The sequence below is a fragment of the Dryobates pubescens genome, chromosome 2 (assembly GCF_014839835.1).
Source record: "Dryobates pubescens isolate bDryPub1 chromosome 2, bDryPub1.pri, whole genome shotgun sequence".
NCBI lineage: Eukaryota > Metazoa > Chordata > Aves > Piciformes > Picidae > Dryobates > Dryobates pubescens.
In genome coordinates this window covers 17,791,500-17,813,678 of record NC_071613.1, presented here as the reverse complement: position 1 = coordinate 17,813,678, position 22,179 = coordinate 17,791,500, and the positions used below count along the sequence as shown (strand labels likewise).

At 53.9% G+C, this 22,179-nt stretch overlaps 1 protein-coding gene across 1 annotated transcript in view; it reads left to right on the top strand.

The window, feature by feature from the left end:
- Nucleotides 1-6,388: 6,388 nt before the first annotated feature.
- Nucleotides 6,389-22,179, top strand: part of GALNT14 (polypeptide N-acetylgalactosaminyltransferase 14) — a 108,915-nt gene continuing 93,124 nt past the window's right edge. Inside the window, exon 1 of the mRNA XM_054171279.1 lies at nt 6,389-6,860. Coding sequence (XP_054027254.1) covers nt 6,732-6,860 — 129 coding nt within the window. The 5' untranslated portion in view covers nt 6,389-6,731. The remainder of the gene's footprint in view (nt 6,861-22,179) is intronic.

Genomic DNA, 22,179 nt, shown 5'->3' with positions numbered 1-22,179 from the left:
GGGGTCATTTCAACCCACCACATCCAGGCTTGCTATGGAGATGTCTCTGTGTTTGACCCAGTGTGGAGGGAGCTCAGCACCCTCTCATCCATCCACTCCCTCACCAGCTAGGCTGAAGGTGGGAGCCTGACTTGTAGGACCTGCATCTGAATGCCTGGCTGTGTGCTGGTGCCTATCTACTCAGAGAACAGCTGCACAGGATCACAGGGTCACAGCATGTGAGGGGTTGGAAGGGCCCTCCAAAGGTCACTGAGTCCAACCCTCCTGCCAGAGCAGGACCATCTGGTCCCACAGAGGAGGGCGGCTTGAGCAGTGGTTTCTGTTTTCTGTTTCCACATCCATCACTAAATGCAGCAGCAGAAGGGAGCAATGGATTCCACCTCCCCTCCTGCAACAGCAGAGCTCTGGACAACCCAGACAGATGAGATTCCAGGGTGGGATTTCACCAGCAAAGCATGACACACGTTTCCTCTCCTCTCCCTCCCTGGACCTACACAGCCATCAGGAGTTGCCCTGCTACTGAACTCTGCCTTTTTGTTCCTGACAGCTTTGCCACTTCAAGCTCTTAATTGTGGAGATGGGAAATGTTTTTTGCAGGATACACAGTCCACAGCCTCCCAGGATGTCAGGGGGTGGAAGGGACCTCTGGAGACCATCAAGTCCAACCCCCTGCCAGAGCAGGACCATAGGATCCAGCACAGGTCACACAGGAACACATCCAGATGGGGCTGGAAAGGCTCCAGAGAAGGAGACTCCACAATCTCTCTGGGCAGCCTGCTCCAGGGCTCTGGGACCCTCCCAGGGCAGAAGTTCCTCCTTATGCTGAGCTGGAACCTCCTGTGCTGGAGTTTCCATCCATTGCCCCTTGTCCTATCCCAGGGAGCAAGTGAGCAGAGCCTGTCCCCTCCCTCTGCTCATCAAATCAGCTCCGTGCTCCTGCAGCTGATTTGATGAGAGCTTCAATTACCAAATGCTATCAAAGGAGCTCTCCTCTTCTTTTTTTTTTTTTTTCATTATTTCCCCCCTTTTTTATGCACAGCATTTCCTGACAGCTCAACCCTTTAATTAACTGGAGATGCCATGGTGGAAAGTTTCTGCTAGAGAAGAATGCTTATGGTTGAATTAAAAAGGAGCAAAAGCCCATCAGCTAAAGCACCACCAACCCTTTAGAGGTACTGACAGGAAAAAGATCTGCTGGCAGCTCCTCCATGTCCCTTTCTGACTGCAGCAGTAGCTGAGGAGGTGCAGAGTGATGCCATCAGCCATGTGGAAGGGGTGAGTGCTTCACAGCTTCATGTTTGACCCCCTGGTTTAGGCTGCAGATGTAGGACAAGCTACACTTCTGTTATCTCAGTGAGGGAAAGGAGGCAGCCAACGAGAAAGCTTTTACCTTTCCCAACACCTTGCCTCCTTTACCTTACAATTCTTCTGGTTATTAGGCCAGAGCTGTCTCTTAGCATCTGGGGTCTTCTCTGAGGGCACACAGGGAGAATGTTGATCAGCACAAGCCTGTGAACACAAGGAAAAACCTTTTCACTGTGAGGGTGGCAGAGCCCTGGAGCAGGCTGCCCAGAGAAGCTGTGGAGTCTCCTTCTCTGCAGACATTCCAACCCCACCTGGATGTGCTCCTGTGTGACCTGCCCTGGGTGATGCTGCTCTGGCAGGGGGTTGGACTGGATGAGCTTTTGAGATCCCTCCTAATCCCAGACACTGTGATTCTGTGACATTTTCATGTGTTTTTAAACTCCCATTACTGCTCAAAAACTAAGGCAGAGCTCATCTGCCACAGAAGTGTGGGATAATGTTCACAGTACCTTCAGCAGCCTTCATGGAAGCTGCTTTCTGAGATGGTGCTGGGAGGTGTCCAGAGAAGGGCCAGGAGGAGGAGCAGAAGGCTGGAGCTGCTCTGCTGTGAGCACAGACTGAGGGAGTTGGGGTTGTGCAGGCTGGAGAGAAGGCTCCCAGGAGACCTCATTGTGGCCTTCCAGGATCTGAAGGGGGCTCCAAGAAAGCTGGAGAGGGACTTTTGAGGGTGTCAGGGAGGGATAGGACTGGGGGGGATGGAACAAAACTAGAAGTGGGGAGATTCAGATTGGCTGTGAGGAAGAAGTTGTTCCCCATGAGGGTGGTGAGAGCCTGGCGCAGGTTGCCCAGGGAGGTGGTAGAAGCCTCCTGCCTGGAGGTGTTTGCAGCCAGGCTGGATGTGGCTGTGAGCAACCTGCTGCAGTGTGAGGTGTCCCTGCCCATGGCAGGGGGTTGGAGCTGGCTGAGCCTTGAGGTCACTTCCAAGCCTGGCAGTTCTATCATTCTATGGTAGGCTGCTGCCTGAGGTGGCAGAGAGTGCTCCCTGCGGCTCACAACACAGGGAGCTGTGTGGGATGGTAGCTGTGGCTGGGAACCACCAGCTCAGTACACTCTTGCATCCTTGCAGCAGCATGCCACAGGGCCAAGGCATGGTGGTGACAAGTGCCACAGAGCTGCTGGACCCCCATGACACAGCAACAACCTCTCCTTGGGCAAGCAACTTGCTGGCTTCTCCCCTCCTGCCCACACTGACTGGGTTAGGAATAGAGAATGGGACCTGGAGGCTTTTTGAGCAGCTGCAGCTCCAAAAAAGGGAATTTTTGTTCCATTATCACATAGAAACCTGGCAGAGTCACTGACATGACTGCATTCAGAGCACAGCTCCAGCCCTCGACAAGCAGTGAATGGTTTCTGAGTCAACCCTGGGGAGCAAGTGAGGGCTGTCAGAGTGGTGCCAGGGCCAGGGGCATGTGCTGGCTTGCTCCCCTGGAGGGCCTACAGCCAGCCTGGCACCTCGGCTGCTGGGTGGCAAGGGACAGCTGGGCTTCCTGCAAAACATGCCAATGCTCAGCACTTGCCAAGACAGCTATTTGGGAGCAGCTTGATGTGCTCTGCCTCCTCTCCTGGCCGTTCTCAGCGTGGTTAAATTCAGTGAGCGCAGCCCACCCTCTTCCAGGGCTGGGAGAGAGACTTCTCCATTAGCTTCTTTCCCCGAGCCTGGAGCAGGGCCCACGAGGGTACTGTTGAGCACTGAATGAAGTCCATCTCCCATGCTGAGCCTCTCAAGCCCTGATCTCTTCATCTTTGCCAGCAGGTTCTTTCTGATCTGTCTGCTACTGCAAGCAGCACCTCTTCATGGGGGAGCTGCACTGCCACAGACAGCAGCGAGCTGGGCTGCTCCAAACCCCTGTCTGTGTGCCAGATCCTCCTCTGCCAGGGGGGCTCTGTGTCCCACAAACCCTATTGCAGCCAGAACTTGGTGTTGGCGTTGCTCCACCCTGCAATTACCTGTGATGTTCAACTGAGACTCAAGCCTAGGAGCAGCCCTAGCAAAGACTGCACTTGTGCCTAGCTGGTTTGTAGACCTGCTGAGCTGAAATTCCCTTGAAATGTGCTTTAGAGATGCCCCTGAAAGAGTGAGGACATCTACTTTCCCCTAAGCTTCTGTGCTTAAAGGCAGGACCCTGAAGGGCCAGGACCTGAAGCTGCAGTTACAGAGTCCCATTTCCACCCAGAAATGCTGTCCTATTCTTGCTCTCATGAAACAATTGCTTCCCTCAGCTTTGCAAGCCCTGTGCCAGCAGATGCTAAATATCTGTTTCCTAGTCTGGTTTTCTGCCTCTGGCTGCACTGCTGCCTTTACACTTTGCTCCCTTGGAAACAGGTAGGATGTTATGGACCTCACTTGCCAAGCATCTGAGATTGGCAGGTGGAAAATTAGAAAAATGGGGAAGGTAAAGGTATCAATATCACAAGAGAGGATTGCTGCTCTTGCCATGGGTTTAGTGGAATTGCCAGTAGGATTTGTGCACAGATCTCTGGGAGTCTGTGGCTGCAAATAACTCTGAGCCTGCAGATTTGTGCTCTTGCTTTACTCTTGTGTGAAGAGCTGCTACCAGCACCTGCTTGATGCACCATCTTCAGCCTGGAGAAGAGGAGGATGTGGGGAGACCTTAGAGCCACAGATCTGCAGGGGACCTACAGGAAGGCTGGGGAGGGACTGTTCAGAAGGGTCTGTGGTGATAGGACAAGGGCCAATGGTTTGAAACTGGAGCAGGGGAGATTTAGTTTGGACATCAGGAGGAAGGTCTGCACAATGAGAATGGGGAAATACTGGAACAGGTTGCCCAGGGCTGTGCTTGAGGCCCTGTCCCTGCAGACATTCGAGATCAGACTGGATGTGTCCCTGGGCAACCTGATCTAGTTGGAGGGGTCCCTGCTGAGTGCAGGGGGCTTGGACAAGATGACTTCTGAAGGTCCCCTCCAACCCGATGCAACCCGTGAATCTGTCCCAGCATATGCACACACAGGCAGGAGGAACAGACTTCCTTGGAGATCATCTGTGTTGCCAGAGCTCCTCGAATCCCCTTTCTCACCACGGGACCCCCGCGCAGAGCAGCAGCGGGGCAAGGGCAGTGGCAGCAGGGAAGGGCCAGGCTGTGCGCCGCGGACTGCTGGTCAGGGCGCTGAGCGCTGCCAGTAGAGCTTTCCCTCAGCAGAGGGAGTCGTTTCTCAAGGTAAGGAGCGAGATAGCATCATCCCATCGCGGTTTTGTCAGCTCCCTCCTATTTATTACCCTGCCTGCAACCTCATTTGTGACGTATTTCCCTGGTATTTCTGTTTCCTCCTCTACGTTTTCTAACAACTCTGTGCCGAATGTCTGCCCTACAAACCCCACCAGGTTTTTAATCCAGCTCTGAATGGTAACACCACCCCCTCGGTGCCTTCATCCGGAAGAGCTCTTCCAGCCCAGCAGGGAAAGATCAGCACCCTTTGCAAACGTGTCAGGGGAGCGCCGCAGAGCCACAGCCAAGGTCACTTCGTCCCAGCCACGAAAGCACCAGCAGATATTTTCTGCTTTGTGGCAAGTTGATCTTCTTGGCCAGAAAGCATTTCTGCTCCACAGAGAGAGGAACAACCAGCCTGTGCCAGTCGCTAGGGGTGGGTGCAAGGGAAGAGCACAGCTGTAAGCCATGTGAAAGCCACCACTGCCGAAGGCTGCTCAGGGACTTGAGGAGAAAGCATAAAGCAACAGTGTGGGAAAGAGCAGCAACTGCAGGTCCTCTCTGAGTTGGGCAGAGACACATCACGGTGGCAAACCCAGTGCGTGGTGGCTTGACTGCCCCAAGCGAGGGGTTGAGGAAGGTTCTTGGCTTGAGCAACAATGCACAGCAGGGGAAGAGATGTTTCGGGGCTGACATGGGCTCTCCGTGTGATGCTGGGCTGCTGGTCCACCAGCGCACGAAGGGTTTTTAACTATCTTCCCACAGAGTTCTGCTCCCACAGTTGCAAAACCAAGTTCAACCTGAGCCTGCCTGCCGGACTTGGATTCCATCTTCCTTGCAAGGTGCTTCCAAGTCAGGTGGCTGTACAATAAAGAAGGGGAAATGTCCTTTTTTCTTTTTCTGTGGATGTTAATGACATTTTCACCAGGGCATCATTCCGTGAGCTGTGGGCCTGAGAAGTAGGGGTGGTGTTTAGGGGAGGAGGGCTTGCTGAGCCCCAGAGATAAATCAGAGGACGACAGAGGATGGAGATCACAAATGACAAATTAGGAAGCGACAGGAAACAACTGCAGGGAATAATGAAGCCAGGAGGAGCGTGTGGGAAATGCAATAGGAGAGGTTGTTTACAACATGCACATCGGGCTCCCCAGCATTTGACATCTTATCTCCAGTTCATTCCAGATGTCACTGGGATTCATGTTTTTATGGAGTTCTATAGTTTCAGCACTAACACGAATGACTCACATCTGCTCCAGCACTCCGCTTGCGCTCCAGCGTTTTCTGCAAGGGTTTGCTCAGCTGATGCAGCACTCATCAGGGGCAGGATCAGAAGGCAGGAGAGCAGGGATGGTCGGCTGAGGAAGCTGCTTTCTGGAGTCCGACCCTTGCTGAGTTTTATCTCCTTAGCCACGTCTGCAGTTCCCAGATGGGCTGCCTTGTGTGGGGCCAGCAGGGAACATCCCCCCAGGACGGGGCTGGCGGCGGAGCTGCTGACGGTAATGATGTGCCCAAAGCTGATGGTAATGATTTTATTTCCTAAGTGCTCCTGACAGCTCTGGAGACTTCGATCTTCTCTTCCAAATCCCGTAATTAAATTCCACCTACCTGAATTCCCCCCGCTGTTCCAATTGGATGAATTAATCTTCCCGTCATGTCTGAGCCTCCTCTTGCGCTCGGCGGAACGGTGGCCTCCCCTCGCCCCGGAGCCGGACGGGGAACGGGACCGTCCCGGGGTCCTCTTCGCCCGGTTCGGGGACCCCCGGGAAGCGTCTGGCCCCACGCACGGTGCGTGGGAGGGGACACGATGGGCTGCACCACGGGCTACACCCTCCCATCCCGGCCGATACGCTCGGAGCCCCTGTTCCCAGGGGGCCGCAGCGCCGGGGGCGCGGTGCGGTGCCCGGCGGAGCGGGCAGGGCAGCGGCACGGCCCCGAGGTGCCAGCCCGGCTGCCTGCGCCCAGCGCCTTCTCGCAGCTCCGGCTCCAGCCCCGCTCCGCCCGGCGCCTCCGCCTCCTCCTCCCCTCCCCTGCAGAGCACGCACAGCCCGGGACTCGCTCCGCCGGCTGCCAGGCGGGCGGGCCAGACCCCGCTGCCCGCCCAGCCCCGCTCCGCTCCTCCGGCCCGGGGGCGCTCGGCGCCCTCCCTGCCCCCTCCGGGGCGCTTCCTCCCCCCCCAGCCGCACTTTTCCCACCCTCCCGAGGATGAGGCCGCCGCGGCGGCTGGCGTTGCCGCTGCTGGGGCTGCTGTGGCTCGCCGCCCTCCTCCTCTTCTTCTTCTTCGGGGCTCGGAGGAAGTTGGAGGCGGTGGGGACCGAGGTGCGCCCGTCGGAGGTAAGAAGGGGTCGCGAGGGCGCCGGGGCCGCCCCGGCGGGAGGCGCGCAGGGCAGGTGTTACCGGCGCCGGTTACCGGGACGGCCGCTCCACCACGCTGCCCTTCAAGTTTCGCACCGGCTCCGTCCCCGTGGCTGGGGGACGGACCCTTCCTCACACCTCACTCTCCAGGTCGCGGTACCTCCGCTGGCACAGACAATCCCAGTAGTCGTGTGTCCCCACCCCCTCCCACCTTCCCCCTCGCCCCGGTTCACCGGGGGGCTGCAGCCGCCGTTGCTCCCCGAACCGCGGGTGCCGGCGCGGCTGTCAGGAGCCGGCGGTCAGCGCTCTGTCCCGCAGCCAGCCTGGAATGTCCCCAGCTTAGGGCGCTGGATCCCCGGGGATGGCGGGGGTCAGTGCTCTGTCCCGCAGCCAGCCTGGAACGTCCCCGAGGATGGCAGGGGCCAATGCTGTCCCGTTGACAGCCTGGAACGTCGCCGGGGATGGCAGGGGCCAGCGCTCTGTCCCTGGTTTAGGGCGTTGTGTCTCCGGAGCCACACCGGTGTACCCCGTGCCAGCCCAGAGCTTGTTTGCTGTCATGCCTGGGGACAGGCGGCCTGGCCCGGTGGCTCCTTTTGCCCGCGGGGGTCAGGCGGCGTTCCCGAGCTTTGTCGAACGAGAAGGGCTCGCTCCTGTCTCCCTGTTAAAACGGGAGGGGAACAGAAGGGGAGGGTGTTCGGGCGGCCCGTGGTTGGCGTCCGTGGGCCGGCAGAGCTGCAGGTTCATCAGCCGGTGTAGGTCGCTGGGCTTTTAGTTCCTGCTGGAGTATGAGGGCAAGGTGTGGGTCAGGCTGCTCAGCCTGGCTGGAAGAAGGAGAGCGTTTGCACCCGTGGTGTTTCTGTGTCGAGTTTGGCTCCCTGGAGTGTGTGGGAGCAACGAGAAGAGCATCCCCTGTGGCTCAGGGAGTAAGACCAAGAAGCTTCACTGCCCCATCGAAAAGCAGGGGAGCTGCAATCAGCTTCCTTTGAAGAAGGGTCTGGGTCCTCTCCAGGAGCTGAGAGTGGCCAGAGCTCAGCCAGGGGTTTAACTTCCCAGAGGAGACGAAGGAGGTGGTGCGCTGAGCCACGCTGTTGTGAGCCTGGAATAAATGACTTGGGACTACAGCCTGGGTCTGGAAGAACCTGCTGAGATCAAGGCTTACTGGGGGAGTGCTTGGCCCCTGGTTTGGCAGCAGTGGTGCCCAAGTGAGCGGCCCATGACGCATGCCCGTTGTACGTGTCGGCCAGGTCTGTGTCGAGGCTGATGTCTGTGTCACCTCTGCAGCTGAATTAATGACCTGACTGGGGGGAAAAAACCCAAAGTCAGAACTCATCAAACTGACTTTGATTTATCTTTTTTAACAGTCTCCTGAGGAGTTATTGGCTTTCCATGTGTTGTTTTTTGTTAAATAAAAATGAGTGAGTAGCTTTTTCTTCCCAGGCTTTCAGGAAGCTTTCAGTCCTAGCACAGAGGTAATGAATCTGTGCAATTCCAGGCCCCTGAAAAGAGCAATTAAATCTACATTTATTTATTCACTGAGGAGGACAATAATTCACTGAAAAAAGAGAGTTGAGAAGACAAGTGCTGCTTGCTAGCTTTTTGTTTTTGAGCCACAAGCACACTCCTGGTGTCAGGAGGTTTCTGTTGGAGCTGTTGCTCTTAACAACTGCCATGTTAAGACCTCCCCTCTTTGACATGAGCCCTGATGTTCTTGCAGTGAGCCTCTCCTCTCTTGTAGCTCTGGCTGCAGCCCAGTTTGCTGACATTTTGCAGCCCATCTTTTACTCCTGTTCAAGGCCCTGAGGTGCAGCTTTGCTGCTGCTGCTGCTGCTGCTTTTAGGGGCCAGGCTGGCTGAAGCCAGCTTCTCCTGTTGCAGAGAGATCAGGCCCTGAGTTCCGAGGCTGCAAGTGCCAAGTTGCCAGAACTCCAAGCACTTTGACTGCTAAAATTGCCTCTCCTGCATTGCCTCAGAATTTTCCATCAAAACAGTCTCATCCCCTCGAGGTCCACACAGTGCAGGCTCTTGTCTTTTTTTTTTAGTGCATTACCTTTTTTTGCCTCTGGAAGCCACTTTTGAGCAGTGTGAATGACAAGGCAGTTGTGAGCACAGGGACACGGTGTCACTTCAGTTAACCCATCTGAAAAGCTGCAGGGCTGAGGTGGGTATTAGAGGCAGGGATGCTGCTGGGCAGGGAGGAGCCTGGCAGTGTGTCCTGTCAATTCCCCTGCCAGTTAGAGCTCTCCTCTCAACTTCCTCAAGAAGCAAGGGGGAGGTTGCTAACAGCAGTGCAAACCCTGTTGCACAGCTACAGTGGAGAAGGGGAGCACACCCACATCGACCTCCTGGCAGCTCTTTCCAATGCCTTTTCTTAGAATCATAGAATTGTTAGGGCTGGAAGGGACCTCAAGGTTCAGCCAGCTCCAACCCCCTGCCATGGGCAGGGACACCTCGCACTGCAGCAGGTTGCTCACAGCCACATCCAGCCTGGCTGCAAACACCTCCAGGCATGAGGCTTCCACCACCTCCCTGGGCAACCTGTGCCAGTCTCTCACCACCCTCATGGGGAACAACTTCTTCCTAACATTCTTCTTTTAATCCAACCCTTCCTTCCCTCCCCTTCTGCTTTGCTCTGCCAAGCTGCATTTCCATGGCCATATGCACACCATATATCATGCCTCATATGGGTTTAACCTTGAGACCCTTCTAGTTAGGCTCCAGCTGGTAATGCCTCCTCCTGACCATGCTTGTCTCCTGGCAGGGCTCTCAGCATACATCTGATGCTGGAAGGCCACAGTGCCCGAGCTTGCTGGCTGGCTGTGACATGTTGGTGGCTTGCCAAGGGCCAGTGGCAGAGCTCCTGGAGCTGCTGCCTGTGGCTGCATGGAGGCAGGGCTTGCCTGGCCATTGCCTTTATTTTGGTCTGCATCCATCCTCGCTCTTTACTCCCAATCCTGTGCCAGATTCAGTACTCAGCTTCCCAAAGGAAGGCTTCTGATGTTTTGCCTGTAGCTGGAGAACCCTCTGTTGGGGTCATCAAGGTCTCCAAGGAGCAGGTGCTTGGCATGTAGGCTCTGCTGTGGTCTCTGAGTCCTGCTTGCTCCCAAAACATGCTGCTGGCTTGGCCTCCTGTGGCCCTGGCAGAGGCAGGTGTGTGGGGCAGGTCTGAGCCTCCCTGAGCTGCCTGTGCCCAAAGAGGTGGGGGCAGCCCTCTGTTGTGATTGACTTGGCTTCACCTCCTCTTTTTTTCCCTCCTGTTTTTTCTCTCTGATTCCACCTCTGTGGATCTCTCGCTGCTGCCTGGTGGCAGGCAAGCTTAGCAGGCCGTCTCTTGCCAGCTCTCCTCAATCCCTGTCACCTTCCCCTCCTCCTCCTCCTCATCCCTGCTGTTTGCAGCCCCTGGCAGTACATGCCAGGGCGGCCAGAGCAGGCTGAGGCTGGATTTTAGGGTGTGAGTCTCCCTCCTGGCTCTGGTGTGTAGAAACCTTGCAGGGCTGGCAGGGTGTGGAAGAGACTAACTTGCCCCATTCGGGACTATGGTGCTGTTCCTGGGATGACTTCCCCGCTCCCTCTGGTGCTGTTATTACTGCTGTCACTTTGGGTTTGGGTTTTCCCCCCTCCTTTCCAAAGGGCAGATCAAGCCCCATCAGTGCAGTGAGCAAGATTTGCCTTTCCTGGATTCCTGTAGCTGGGCTGAGGCGAGCAGCCCTGGTAGTGCTGGGGGCTCTGGCAGGGCATAGGACCTGTGGGACCGGCTGCCTGCCTGCTTAGCAGCCCTGGGTCAAGCCCACGGGAGAGTGAAGCCTGATGGATGAGGGTGTGTGGGGGTTATGGGTCAGCTGGGATTGCTCCCTGCCTCCTGCCTTCCCTGCCTTTGGGCAGAGGGTGTCGAAACACTTTGCAAGCGTTAATTAGCCGGAGCCTGTCTCCCTGCCCCGGCAGTTTTCTGGCTGGGTAAACTGGGACCTGGGGAGGTTAATTGAACTCTGTATCCTTCTGGCTCTGGCCGGCTCCAGAGGAATTGGAGTCGCTCAACCCTCTTGGAAGAAATCAGGTTGCCAACGATCCACCTGAAGTAAGGCAGGGAGGCGGCGCCGGGGCTTGGCATGCGCTGCTCACGGCCTCCTGCTGCTGCTGCCCGGCGACTCCCCTGCCTCCCTCTGCTTTGGGAAGGGAGACAACGTACAAATTAATAACTTAATTAGATTAAGAAATAATGAGAGGGACTGATACGCAGGATTAATTACAAGCAAGTTCCCAAACTGATCTGTGAGGAGTGTGTGTGGCCAGGGCTGCGGCGACGCTTGGCTGCCACGCCAGCTCCCTCGGCGCCACACCTGTGCCCTGCGCCAGGCTGCAGCTGTGTGGCCCTGAGAGGAAGCAAGAGAATAGACAACAGCCTCTTGGTTCACTGTGCCACCTCCACCTGGTGAAAAACTTTTTTGTTTTGAGGCTCCTGAAAACAATCTTTGCTTTGAACTGAAAAGGTCCTGCTCTGGCAGGGGGGTTGGCCTCAATGATCAGAGGTCCCTTCCAACCCCTAACATCCTGTGAGCCTGTGAGGCTCCTGGAAAAACCTTCTTTGCTGAGAGGCTGCTGAAAAACCTTCCTTGTTGCTTTGAGGCTCCTGTAAAACCTTCTTTGTTGCTTTTAGGCTCCTGTAAAACCTTCTTTGTTGCTTTGAGGGTCCTGGGGCACTGGAGCAGGCTGCCCAGAAAGGTGGTGGACTGGGACTTTCAAACCCCACCTGGAGGTGTTCCTGTGCAGCCTGCTCTAGCAGTGGGGCTGGACTAGATATTCTCTGGAGGTACCTTCCAAGCCTTTCCCATTCTATGATTCTGTGACCTGTGTTAGGCCAAAGTGAGAAGCTGGCTGTGTAGCAGAGCCCTGCAAGAGTGAGGGGCTGGCAGGAGAGGGATGCTGGGGACCAGCAGTGCGAGCATGAAGGTGCTGTATTGGGTTTGGGGGTGTTCTACATCCCTTCATCCCTTCCTGCACGCTGGCTTGCTCCTCCTGATGAATGTCTGAAGCAGGGCTGACAGCTCTGGAGGGAAAGCATGTCCGTCACAGGCTGGCTCGTGGGAGAAAAGCCAGAGAGGAAAAGTTCCTTTGAATAAAAACAGTGACCTGATCTACTTGACTTGTGCTGGAGCTGGCAGTGCAGCAGCTCCTCCCTGAGAAAGCTGAAATGCAGCTTGAGGGATGGCTCCTGGGAGATGATGTGAGAGGCTCAGTGACCTTGCTGCTTGGGTGTGTTGCACCAACCTGAGCTTCCTTCTGCATCATTGCCATCCAGAAAGCCTCAGCACCTGGAGCTCAGCTGACACTCTCCAGATATTACATTCCTGTTGGTTTTATAGCAGCAGAGCCACCTAACAGATTAAAATAACTGTCTGGAGAGGAGAAGACTGAGAGGGGATTGAATCAATGTCTGTCAATAGCTGAGGGATGGAGGTCAGGAGGGAGGGGACAGGCTCTGCTCACTTGCACCCTGGCATAGGCCAAGGGGCAATGGATGGAAACTCCAGCACAGGAGGTTCCAGGTCAGCATGAGGAGGAACTTCTGCCCTGTGAGGGTCCCAGAGCCCTGGAGCAGGCTGCCCAGAGAGGTTGTGGAGTCTCCTTCTCTGGAGCCTTTCCAGCCCCATCTGGATGTGTTCCTGTGTGACCTGTGCTGGATCCTATGGTCCTGCTCTGGCAGGGGGTTGGACTTGATGATCTCCAGAGGTCCCTTCCACCCCCTGACATCCTGGGAGGCTGTGGACTGTGTATCCTGCAAAAAACATTTCCCATCTCCACAATTAAGAGCTTGAAGTGGCAAAGCTGTCAGGAACAAAAAGGCAGAGTTCAGTAGCAGGGCAGCTCCTGATGGCTGTGTAGGTCCAGGGAGGGAGAGGAGAGGAAACATGTGTCATGCTTTGCTGGTGAAATCCCACCCTGGAATCTCATCTGTCTAGCTTGTCCAGAGCTTTGCTGGTGCAGGAGGTAGGGTGGAATCCAGCACCAGAACAAGAGGACACAGTCTCAAGCTGTGCCAGGGGATGTTTAAGCTGGAGGGGAGGAGAAAGTTCTTCCCAGAAAGAATAGTTGGCCATTGGGATGTGCTGCCCAGGGAGGTGATGGAGTCACCATCCCTGGAGGTGTTCAACAAAGGCTTGGATGTAGCACTTGAAGCCATGGTTTGGTTGTCAGGAGGGGTTAGGGATTAGGTGGCAGGTTGGACTTGATGATCTCTGAGGTCTGTTCCAGCCTGCTTGATTCTGTGATTCTATGCTCACTGCTCCTGGTGTGTTTAGTGGTGGATGTGGAAGTAGAGAACAGAAACCCATGCTCAAGCTGCCTTTGTCTGTGGGACCAGATGGGATGGGGCTGGTGCATCAGTGTTTCTCAGACACTCCCTTTCCTTCTGTGGGCTTGGGAAAGAGGTTTTCTCAGCATGGCCACCTCCTTGTACCTGCATCCTTGTGGAGCAGGAGTGAGGTGAGACGTCCTGCCCAAGTGAGTACCCAGCCACCTCTGCTACTGAAGCAAATGATGATCAGCTTGCCTTCTACAGCTCATTTAATTAATCTGCCTGCTGCATGTCCAGGCACTTGCTGAGATACCTGTGGAAGATAAAAAGTCAATGAAACCCCTGCTAATTTCTCACTGGTAATTGCAGTGAGTGAGTTTCCCCCCCATTACATTCTGGTAGAGCTCCCTGTTGCAGCTGTGATTGATGGGGGCATAAATATTGATTGAACAAGACCTGTTTGCTTTGTAAAGTGGTGAGCATCAGGGTGTCCAGATGCCTTTTCCTGGGGCTTTTAAAACAAGAGAAATGGCAGGGAAGAAAGGGGAGGATGCAAGGACCTTGCTGCTGTGCTGCTAACTTGCTAAGTCCATTTTTATGCAGCTGGTACTTGTCTTGTTGGCAGGAGGTGTTGAGCAGCAGGAGAATCAAAATACTTTTTAGTCTGGAGAGAAGACTGAGAGGGGATTTAATCAATGTCTATCAATAGCTGAGGGCTGGGGGTCAGGAGGGAGGGGACAGGCTCTGATCAGTTGCACCCTGGGATAGGACAAGGGGCAATGGATGGAAACTCCAGCACAGGAGATTCCACCTCACCATGGGGAGGAACTTCTGCCCTGGGAGGGTCCCAGAGCCCTGGAGCAAGCTGCCCAGAGAGGTTGTGGAGTCTCCTTCTCTGGAGCCTTTCCAGCCCCATCTGGATGTGTTCCTGTGTGCCCTGTGCTGGAGTCTCTGCTCCTGCTTTGGCAGGGGGTTGGACTTGATGATCTCCGGAGGTCCCTTCCACCCCCTGACATCCTGGGAGGCTGTGGTTATGCTTTGGAAGGACAGAAAGAGCAGGGAAAGGTCTTGCTGCTTTGCTCTGAAGGGGTGTTGAAGATGCTGATGCCTCTGGGTTGAGCTGAGCACAGGAGTGTCACAGTCTCTTGTAATCTACTTCTGGAAGGGTCCCTGTGGAGCATGCTGCCAGTGGGACTGAACTGGGCTGCAGTGTCCCTCAGCAGCTGATGTGGTGTGGTGGAATCCCCATGGTAGGTGACAAAGAGGGGCTGGAGCCTTTGCCTCTGCAGCTGGGGTTTTAGGAAGTTTCAGCTCTGGCTTGTGGCCTGGGCCCTTGGTGACCCTTTGGGGGTCCTACTTTTGAGCAGTGAGCTCTCTGAAATCAGCTCTGTGTCTGGACACCGAGGCATCCTAGGTACAGCATGTATGTTGTGAAGGGTTTCCATGCTTGAGAAAGGTGCTGAGTGTCTGGGGACAGGATGTTCTTTCCTGATCATCCTTCTGCACCTCAGTATCTGTGCAGAGAGCGAGTCGTTACTCAGAAGGCCAGGCTGTTCTGTCCTCTCTGCTCTTTCTTTCCATGGTAAGAGAACATAATCCTGATTGATTTTGATGTGCTTATGGCCCAGGGCCTGGCTTGGCTAGGTTTGCTTCCTCTTGCTCTGCCTGGGTATCTCTTGACCCTGGCTGTGCAATGTGATCTGTGCCTGCCCATGGGCAGGGGAACTAAACACTGGGTGGCTGCAGGGTAGGAACTATAAATGGCTGTGCCTAGGGGAAGATCTATGGAACATGTTGTGGTCTGGGACTACAGTCATATGAGGACAGACTGAGAGAGTTGGAGCTGTTCAGTCTGGAGAAGAGAAGGCTCCAAGGTGACCTAATTGTGGCCTTCCAGGATCTGAAGGGGGCTCCAAGAAAGCTGGGGAGGGACTTTTGAGGGTGTCAGGGAGGGATAGGACTGGGGGAGCAAAACTAGAAATGGGGAGATTAAGATTTGATCTTAGGAAGAAGTTGTTCCCCATGAGGGTGGTGAGAGCCTGGCACAGGCTGCCCAGGGAGGTGGTGGAAGCCTCCTGCCTGGAGGTGTTTGCAGCCAGGCTGGATGTGGCTGTGAGCAACCTGCTGTAGTGTGAGGTGTCCCTGCCCATGGCAGGGGGTTGGCACTGGCTGAGCCTTGAGGTCCCTTCCAGCAATGACAATTCTATGAGTCTTTCCCTCCTGAAGCTGAGAGGTTGGTTGTAGACAGAGAGATTGAGGCAGAGCATGGGTGCATGGTCTGCTGAGCTGCTGTGGTTTAGCAGGTGCCAGCTGGGTGAGCACAGGCACTGGAAGGACAGTGCTGGGGGAGGCAGATAACACCCCTGTGTAAACCCATAAGAACACAGGTGTAGCATTACTGAACTGGGGTGGGCAACCTCCAGATAGCTGAATCTGGAGTTTGAGCAGAGGTGGTGTGGGCTAAGTGCTTTTTTCTTAGCTCTGTGGACATGCATGAGCAGTGTGTGCAGCCTGTGGGATGCCAGTTTGGATCTTGTGGGTGCTCTGGGCTCCTCACTGGTGGAATCACAGAATCACAGAAATGTTCAGGTTGGAAAGACCCTCAGGATCACCAAGTCCAACCCACAGCCCTACTCTGCAAGGCTCACCCCTGAGCCATAGCCCCAAGCACCACATCCAAACCACCTTCAAACACAGCCAGGCTTGGGGACTCCACCACCTCCCTGGGCAGCACATTCCAGTCCCTGACCACTCTGGCTGGGAAAAACCTTTTCCTAATGTCCAGTCTAAAATGATGCAAGGGCTGGAGCACCTCTGCTATGAGGGCAGGCTGAGGGAGCTGGGGGTATTCAGCCTGGAGAAGAGAAGGCTCTGGGGAGACCTAATAGCAGCCTGCCAGTACCTGAAGCAGGCTACAGGAAGGATGGAGAGGGACTGTTTGCAAAGGCCTGCGGAGACAGGAGGAGAGGCAATGACTTCAAACTCCATTTAGACTGGATGTTAGGAACAAGTTCTTTACTTTGAGGGTGGTGGATCACTGGAACAGGTTGCCCAGGGAGGCAGCTGAGGCTCCATCCCTGGAGATATTCAAGGTGAGGCTGGAGAGGAAAAAGCAAGCTGTGGAGGAGCCATGGCAAAGCAAAAGCAACGTCCTGCAGCTGGGAGAGAGAAAGGCAGCTGGAACTGCTCCCTTTCCAGGAGGGCAGCCTAGCATTTGGTGCAGTAAAACCAATTATGGGGAATGTGTCTGCAGAGGAAGCAGAAGCAGGATCTGTTTAAGAAAGTCGTTTGTGTGAAGGAGTAATTATGTGGAGCCTAATGACAAAGGGTGCAGTGGATTGACTATTAATTGGGGCTGGGGACTGCTGGTGTTTCTTGCTGGCTTCCTCCTGTTTCAAGAAGGAAGGGGTGAAGAGGAGCAGATGATACGGGGTGTGGGGGGAGGGGAGAAGTTGCTCTCCATCCGTGTTTCCCCCATGCAATGTAAAAGCCTTTTTCCCACCCTTTCTCTCGCAGCGAAACCTTCAGATCTTGCCAGCAATGCTTAGCACAGTTGCTTACTAAGCTGCAATTAAATTGATTTCCCCCTCCCTCTTTCCCCTTTTTGCTTCCAAAATCGCAGCAGGAGTTGGTGTTAGGGGAAGAGCAAGCCAAGGAGGAGGTCGTGGGGCCCCATCTGAGTCAGTATTGCTCCCCTCTTCCTATGTATATTTCCGTAGGAGCAAGCAGGGTGCCTGGAGGGAGGTTTTCCCCCTATAGCTGCTGCTCTGGTGGGGGAGGGCAGCCCTAGATCTGGCTGGATCAGTCCAGAGAGTACCCAGAAAGGTGCCCACTGTGGGGTGGGTGTCCCAGGGGGGCTGGGGCTGTGGGGTGGCACAGGGGTGCTGGCAGAAGGCTGCAGCTGATTTCTGCTTGCCTGTGGGGAATGTTCAGTGGTGACAGGTTCAGCAGGAGTTCACTGCTTGCTTTGTGGAGGTGGAGTTAGCAGTATTAATAGTTTGTCTTCCATCTCTGCTGTTTGGAGACTCCTTTTGAGCCTTACTTAACCCTTGCTGCAGCCCCGAGGCGGCAGCAGCAGCAGCAGAGGTGTGGTTGACCCTCTGTGTGCCACAGAGAAGCGTTTTGGGAAGGGATACTCATGGAATCACAGAACTGTCAGGGCTGGAAGGGACCCCAAGGATCAGCCAGCTCCAACCCCTGCCATGGGCAGGGACACCTCATACTGCAGCAGGTTGCTCACAGCCACCTCCAGCCTGGCTGCAAACACCTCCAGGCAGGAGGCTTCCACCACCTCCCTGGGCAACCTGTGCCAGGCTCTCACCACCCTCATGGGGAAGAACTTCTTCCTAAGATCCAATCTCAGTCTCCCCACTTCTAGTTTTGCTCCATTCCCCCCAGTCCTATCCCTCCCTGACACTCTCAAAAGCTTTCTTGGAGCCCCCTTCAGATCCTGGAAGGCCACAATTAGGTCCTCGGATGATGTTCACTTCTCCACGGGGGGCAGTGGGCATGGAGCCTAACCCTAGCCAGAAGCCATACAGAGGCACTGGTGGTGGCCCCCTCGTGTGCCCCCTCCAGCCCCTGCTCGTCGAGATCAGTGATGATTCCCCGCGGAGCCGCTTGAGCTCCGGCGTCGGGAGGAGCAGGGGAGCTAATGGTTGCATCTCGTCCCGGGAAGGGCTGTGCCAGGGGAGAGCTGATCAGAAGCAAGAGAGCTTCGTGTTCAGGCCAGGCTGAAAGGCAAGGGGAAGACAGAGGATTATTAATACGATCTTGGAATAAAATTATTTTCCTCTCCCCCCCCCCCCCCCCCCCCCCCCCCCCCCGCCCCGTCCCTGTCTGGAGTGCGAGAGATGATTTGAGCTTTGTTTCCCGGCGGGGATGCCGCACAATGAAGCCTGATTGGGAAGCGATAGGAGGGAGAGCAGGGCGCAAAACCAGCCCCGCTCTGAGCTCACCTTCCCCTCTCTGAGCAATGTGCACACAGCCGAGGAGAGCCAGACGGACTCTGCCTTTGTTGCCCTTTCGCTTTTTGTTTTTCGTGGGGTTCTGCTGCTGCTTTGGGCTTGTTTCGTCCTGTGGGTTTTTTTTTTCTGTGGTTTTTTTTTGTGTGTGTGATTTTTTGGGTAGTTTTGGGTTTTTTTGTGGGTTTATTTTGTGTGTGTTTTTTTTGTGGTGGTTTTTTTTTTTGGTGTTTGTTGGGTTTTGGTAGGTTTTTTGTGGGTTTTTTTGGTGTGTTTGTTGGGTTTTGGTAGTTTTTTTGCGGGTTTTTTTTTGTGGTGTTTTATTTTTGGTGTGTGGTTATTTTTGTGTGTGGTGTTTTTGACTTTTTTTTTTCCCCTTGAGTGCTTTTATTTTTGTGGGGTTTTTTGGCGTGGATTTTTTTTAGGGTGTGTTTTTTTTTGTGGGGGTTTTACTTTTGTGGAGGTTTTTTTGTGGTTTTTTTTTTGTGTGTGAGTGTGTGTTTTTGTATGTGTGTGTGGTTATTTGTGTGTGGTTTTTTTTTAGTGTGTTTTTTTGTGGTTTTTTTTGGTGGGGGGTTTATTTTTGTGGGTTTTTTATGAGGTGGGTTTTTTTTTTTGGTGTGATTATGTGGGGTTTTTGGTTTTTTTTTTGGTGTTTTTCTTGCAGTTTTATTTTGGGGGGGTTATGGGTTTGGGGTTTTTTTTTGGTGTGTTTGTCTGTGGTGGTTTTTTTTGGTCCTTTTTTGGCATGGTGTTTTCTTTTTTTGTCTGATTTTCTTCCATGTTTTTCTTTTGTGTGATGTTTTAGTTGGGTTTTCAGTCTGGGCTTTTTTTGTGTGGGTTTTTTTTCCCCCCGATGTGTTTTTTTGTGTGTGGTTTTTTTTTTTTTTGATGTGTTTTTTTTCCTGGGTCTTTTTTGGGTGTTTTTTTTGTCATGATTTTTTTTTTGGGGGGGGTATTTTTTTGTGTTTGGTTTATTTTTTTATTTTTTTATTTTAATTTTGTGGGGTTATTTTGGGGTTTTTTTGTGGTTTTTTTTTTGTCTGTGGGGGGGTTTGTGTGGATTTTGCAGGGTTTTGGTGGTTTTATTTTGTGGGGTTTTTGTGATTTTTTTTTGGTGTGTGTTTTTTGTGGGGTTTGTCTGTTTTGGGGGGTTTTGGCGTTTTTATGTTGTGGGCTTTTTTGTGGGGGTTTTGTGAGGTTTTTTGGTGGTGTTTGTTGAGGTTTTTGGTGTGAGTTTTTTGGTGTGGGTTTTTTGGTGTGTGGGGGTGGTGGTTTTGGGGTTTTTTTGGTGTTTTTCTCAGTGGGTTTTGTGGCTTTCATTTTGTTGGGTTTTTTTTGGGGGGTGGTGTGGGTTTTGTTGTTGTTGTGCGGGTTTTTTGGAAGCCACTGAAGGCATAAGCCCAAAGGATGTCATTCTGGCCCAAGCCAGGAGAGCAAGCCTGCTTTGGCTTGGCTTTCTAAACAGCTTTGCCTGCACTTAGACACAGACCATTTCCTCCTCAAGGAGCACTGTGGCTGCCTGCCGCTTACAAGCACACCTCATAACCCATGATGGCTCAGACCCCCTCAGCCTGGCCTCAGCAGCCCCAGGCCGCAGGGAGCCCCTGCACACCTTGCCTGCCTGTGCACGGCGTTTTGAGTGGCTTGTCCTTAGGTGAGGTGGGGAAAAGCTGGGAGGGAGGAGATGCAGGTGTGAGCAGGCTCAGTTGCACCACCTTGGGTCAGTTCTTTTTACTAAACGTTGGGGTTTCTTTTTTTGGTCAATTTATTTTTCTTTAAAGAGGTTTTTTGTTGGTTTGGTTTGGTTCTGTTGTGTTCTGTTCTGTTTGCTTTGCTTTGGTTCTGTTCTGTTTTGTTTGCTTTGCTTTGCTTTGCTTTGCTTTGCTTTGGTTCTGTTCTGTTGTGTTGTGTTCTCCTCTGTTTGGTTTGCTTTGCTTTGGTTTGCTTTGGTTCTGTTCTGTTGTGTTCTGTTCTGTTTGGTTTGCTTTGCTTTGCTTTGGTTCTGTTCTGTTTTGTTTTGGTGTTCCCCCTCAAGTGAGGGTAATTTGCTCTACCCAATAGGCTGACCTGGGGCCTGCAGGATGGAATAATATCACAGAATGCCAGCTTGGAAGGGACCCCCCAAGAATCATCCAGTCCAACCTAAGTGATGGTGCAGTTGAAATGAGCTGTACCAGCAGCCTGTCAAGCTGAGTCTGAAAGCTGCCCAGTCTAGGGGAACCCACTGCTTCCCTTGGGAGATGATTCCAGTGTCCAACTGTTCTCCTGGGGAAACATTTCCTTCTGGAGTCCAATGGGAGCCTCCCCATCTCCCCTTGTCTTTCCTTGGGACTGCTTGTAAAAAGGGAGTCTCCATCCTCCTGGTAGTTTCCTCTCATCTCCTTTGAGACCTGCTTCAAGGGGTGTTTAGGATGCAGCCCCTTTGCACTGTGCCCTTGCCCAACTGAAATGCAAAGCTTGGGGTCTGGTTGGGGAAGGTGGCTGGCTTTGGGCAGGCAGGAGGGTGGCTTTGGGCAGTAAGGTGGGTGGGTGGCTTTGGGCAGGCAGAAGAGTGGCTGGCTTTGGGAAGAAGGGTTGGTGGCTTTGGGCAGGAGAGTGGATGGCTTTGGGAAGGGGGCTGGCTGGCTTTGGGCAGCAAGGAGGGTGGGTGTCTTTGGGGAGGTGGGTGTCTTTGGGAAGGCAGGAGGGTGGCTGGCTTTGGGCAGGCAGGAGGGTGGCTTTCCTAAGAGTGAGTAGTGGGAAGCCATGGGGGACTGCTGGAGCTGATGCTTGAGAGCCAAGCAGGGAGGGAAGCTGTGGTGTTACAGGTTCCTGCCTTCCAGCAAGAGCTGACGTGGACTGGGGGGCGGTGGTGGAGGGGGAGAATAGAGGGAAGAACCATGGCATTTAGAATGCCCATTGCATTTCCCTGGCACGATAACACACTGTAATTTGGAGAGAGAGAGACTCAAACATACATTAAGCAGCCATCTGCTCCTGTGGCTGGCATCAAAGTGGATGAGTATCTATGTAATGCTCAGAGTGAGGCTGGCTGCAGCGGGCAGGCTGCACACAGACAGAGTGCTGCTCCTGCTGTGAAAGAGCACTTCCAGCCTGCCCCCATCCTGGAGCACTGTGTCCAGCTCTGGAGCCCCTATCACAAGAAGAACCTGGAGGTGCTGGAAGGTGTCCAGAGAAGGGCCACAAGGATGAGCAGAGGGCTGGAGCTGCTCTGCTGTGAGCACAGACTGAGGGAGTTGGGGTTGTGCAGGCTGGAGAGGAGAAGGCTCCCAGGAGACCTAACTGTGGCCTTCCAGGATCTGCAGGGGGTCCAAGAAAGCTGGGGAGGGACTTTTGAGGGTGTCAGGGAGGGATAGGACTGGGGGGGATGGAGCACAACTAGAAGTGGGGAGATTGAGATTGGCTGTGAGGAAGAAGTTGTTCCCCATGAGGGTGGTGAGAGCCTGGCACAGGCTGCCCAGGGAGGTGGTGGAAGCCTCCTGCCTGGAGGTGTTTGCAGCCAGGCTGGAGGTGGCTGTGAGCAACCTGCTGCAGTGTGAGGTGTCCCTGCCCATGGCAGGGGGTTAGGATTGGATGATCCTTGGGGTCCCTTCCAGCCCTAACAGTTCTATGATCTCTACCTTAGGAGAGTTCTTTCTCCTAAGAGGAGGAAGAATCCCAACCACCCTGCATCCCTTGGCAGAGGGATGGCATGTGTCTAGGGAAGCTGTTAGCAGCAGTTCTGCTGTGAGGTTGAGATTCGAGAGAGCAGGAAGGAAAATCAATTTGCCCTTTTGGTAAGAGCTGAATGTAGTTATTTATTTAACCATCTAATTAAATACCCACAGAAATCCTGCTCTGGCTCTTTGAAGACCAGGGCTGAGGTTTTAAAGTGGAGTATGCTGTGGTCCCCATCACCACTTTAGCTCCTGTTAAGAGGGTGTAGCTTGAGTTCTGCCTGCTGCAGTGATGTGCAAGAGTATTTGCAGAGCTTGCTGGATGGCCTCTGCTGCCTTTTCAAGCAGCTATTTTTGGTCTCTTTTCTTACTGCTCCCTGCTGACCC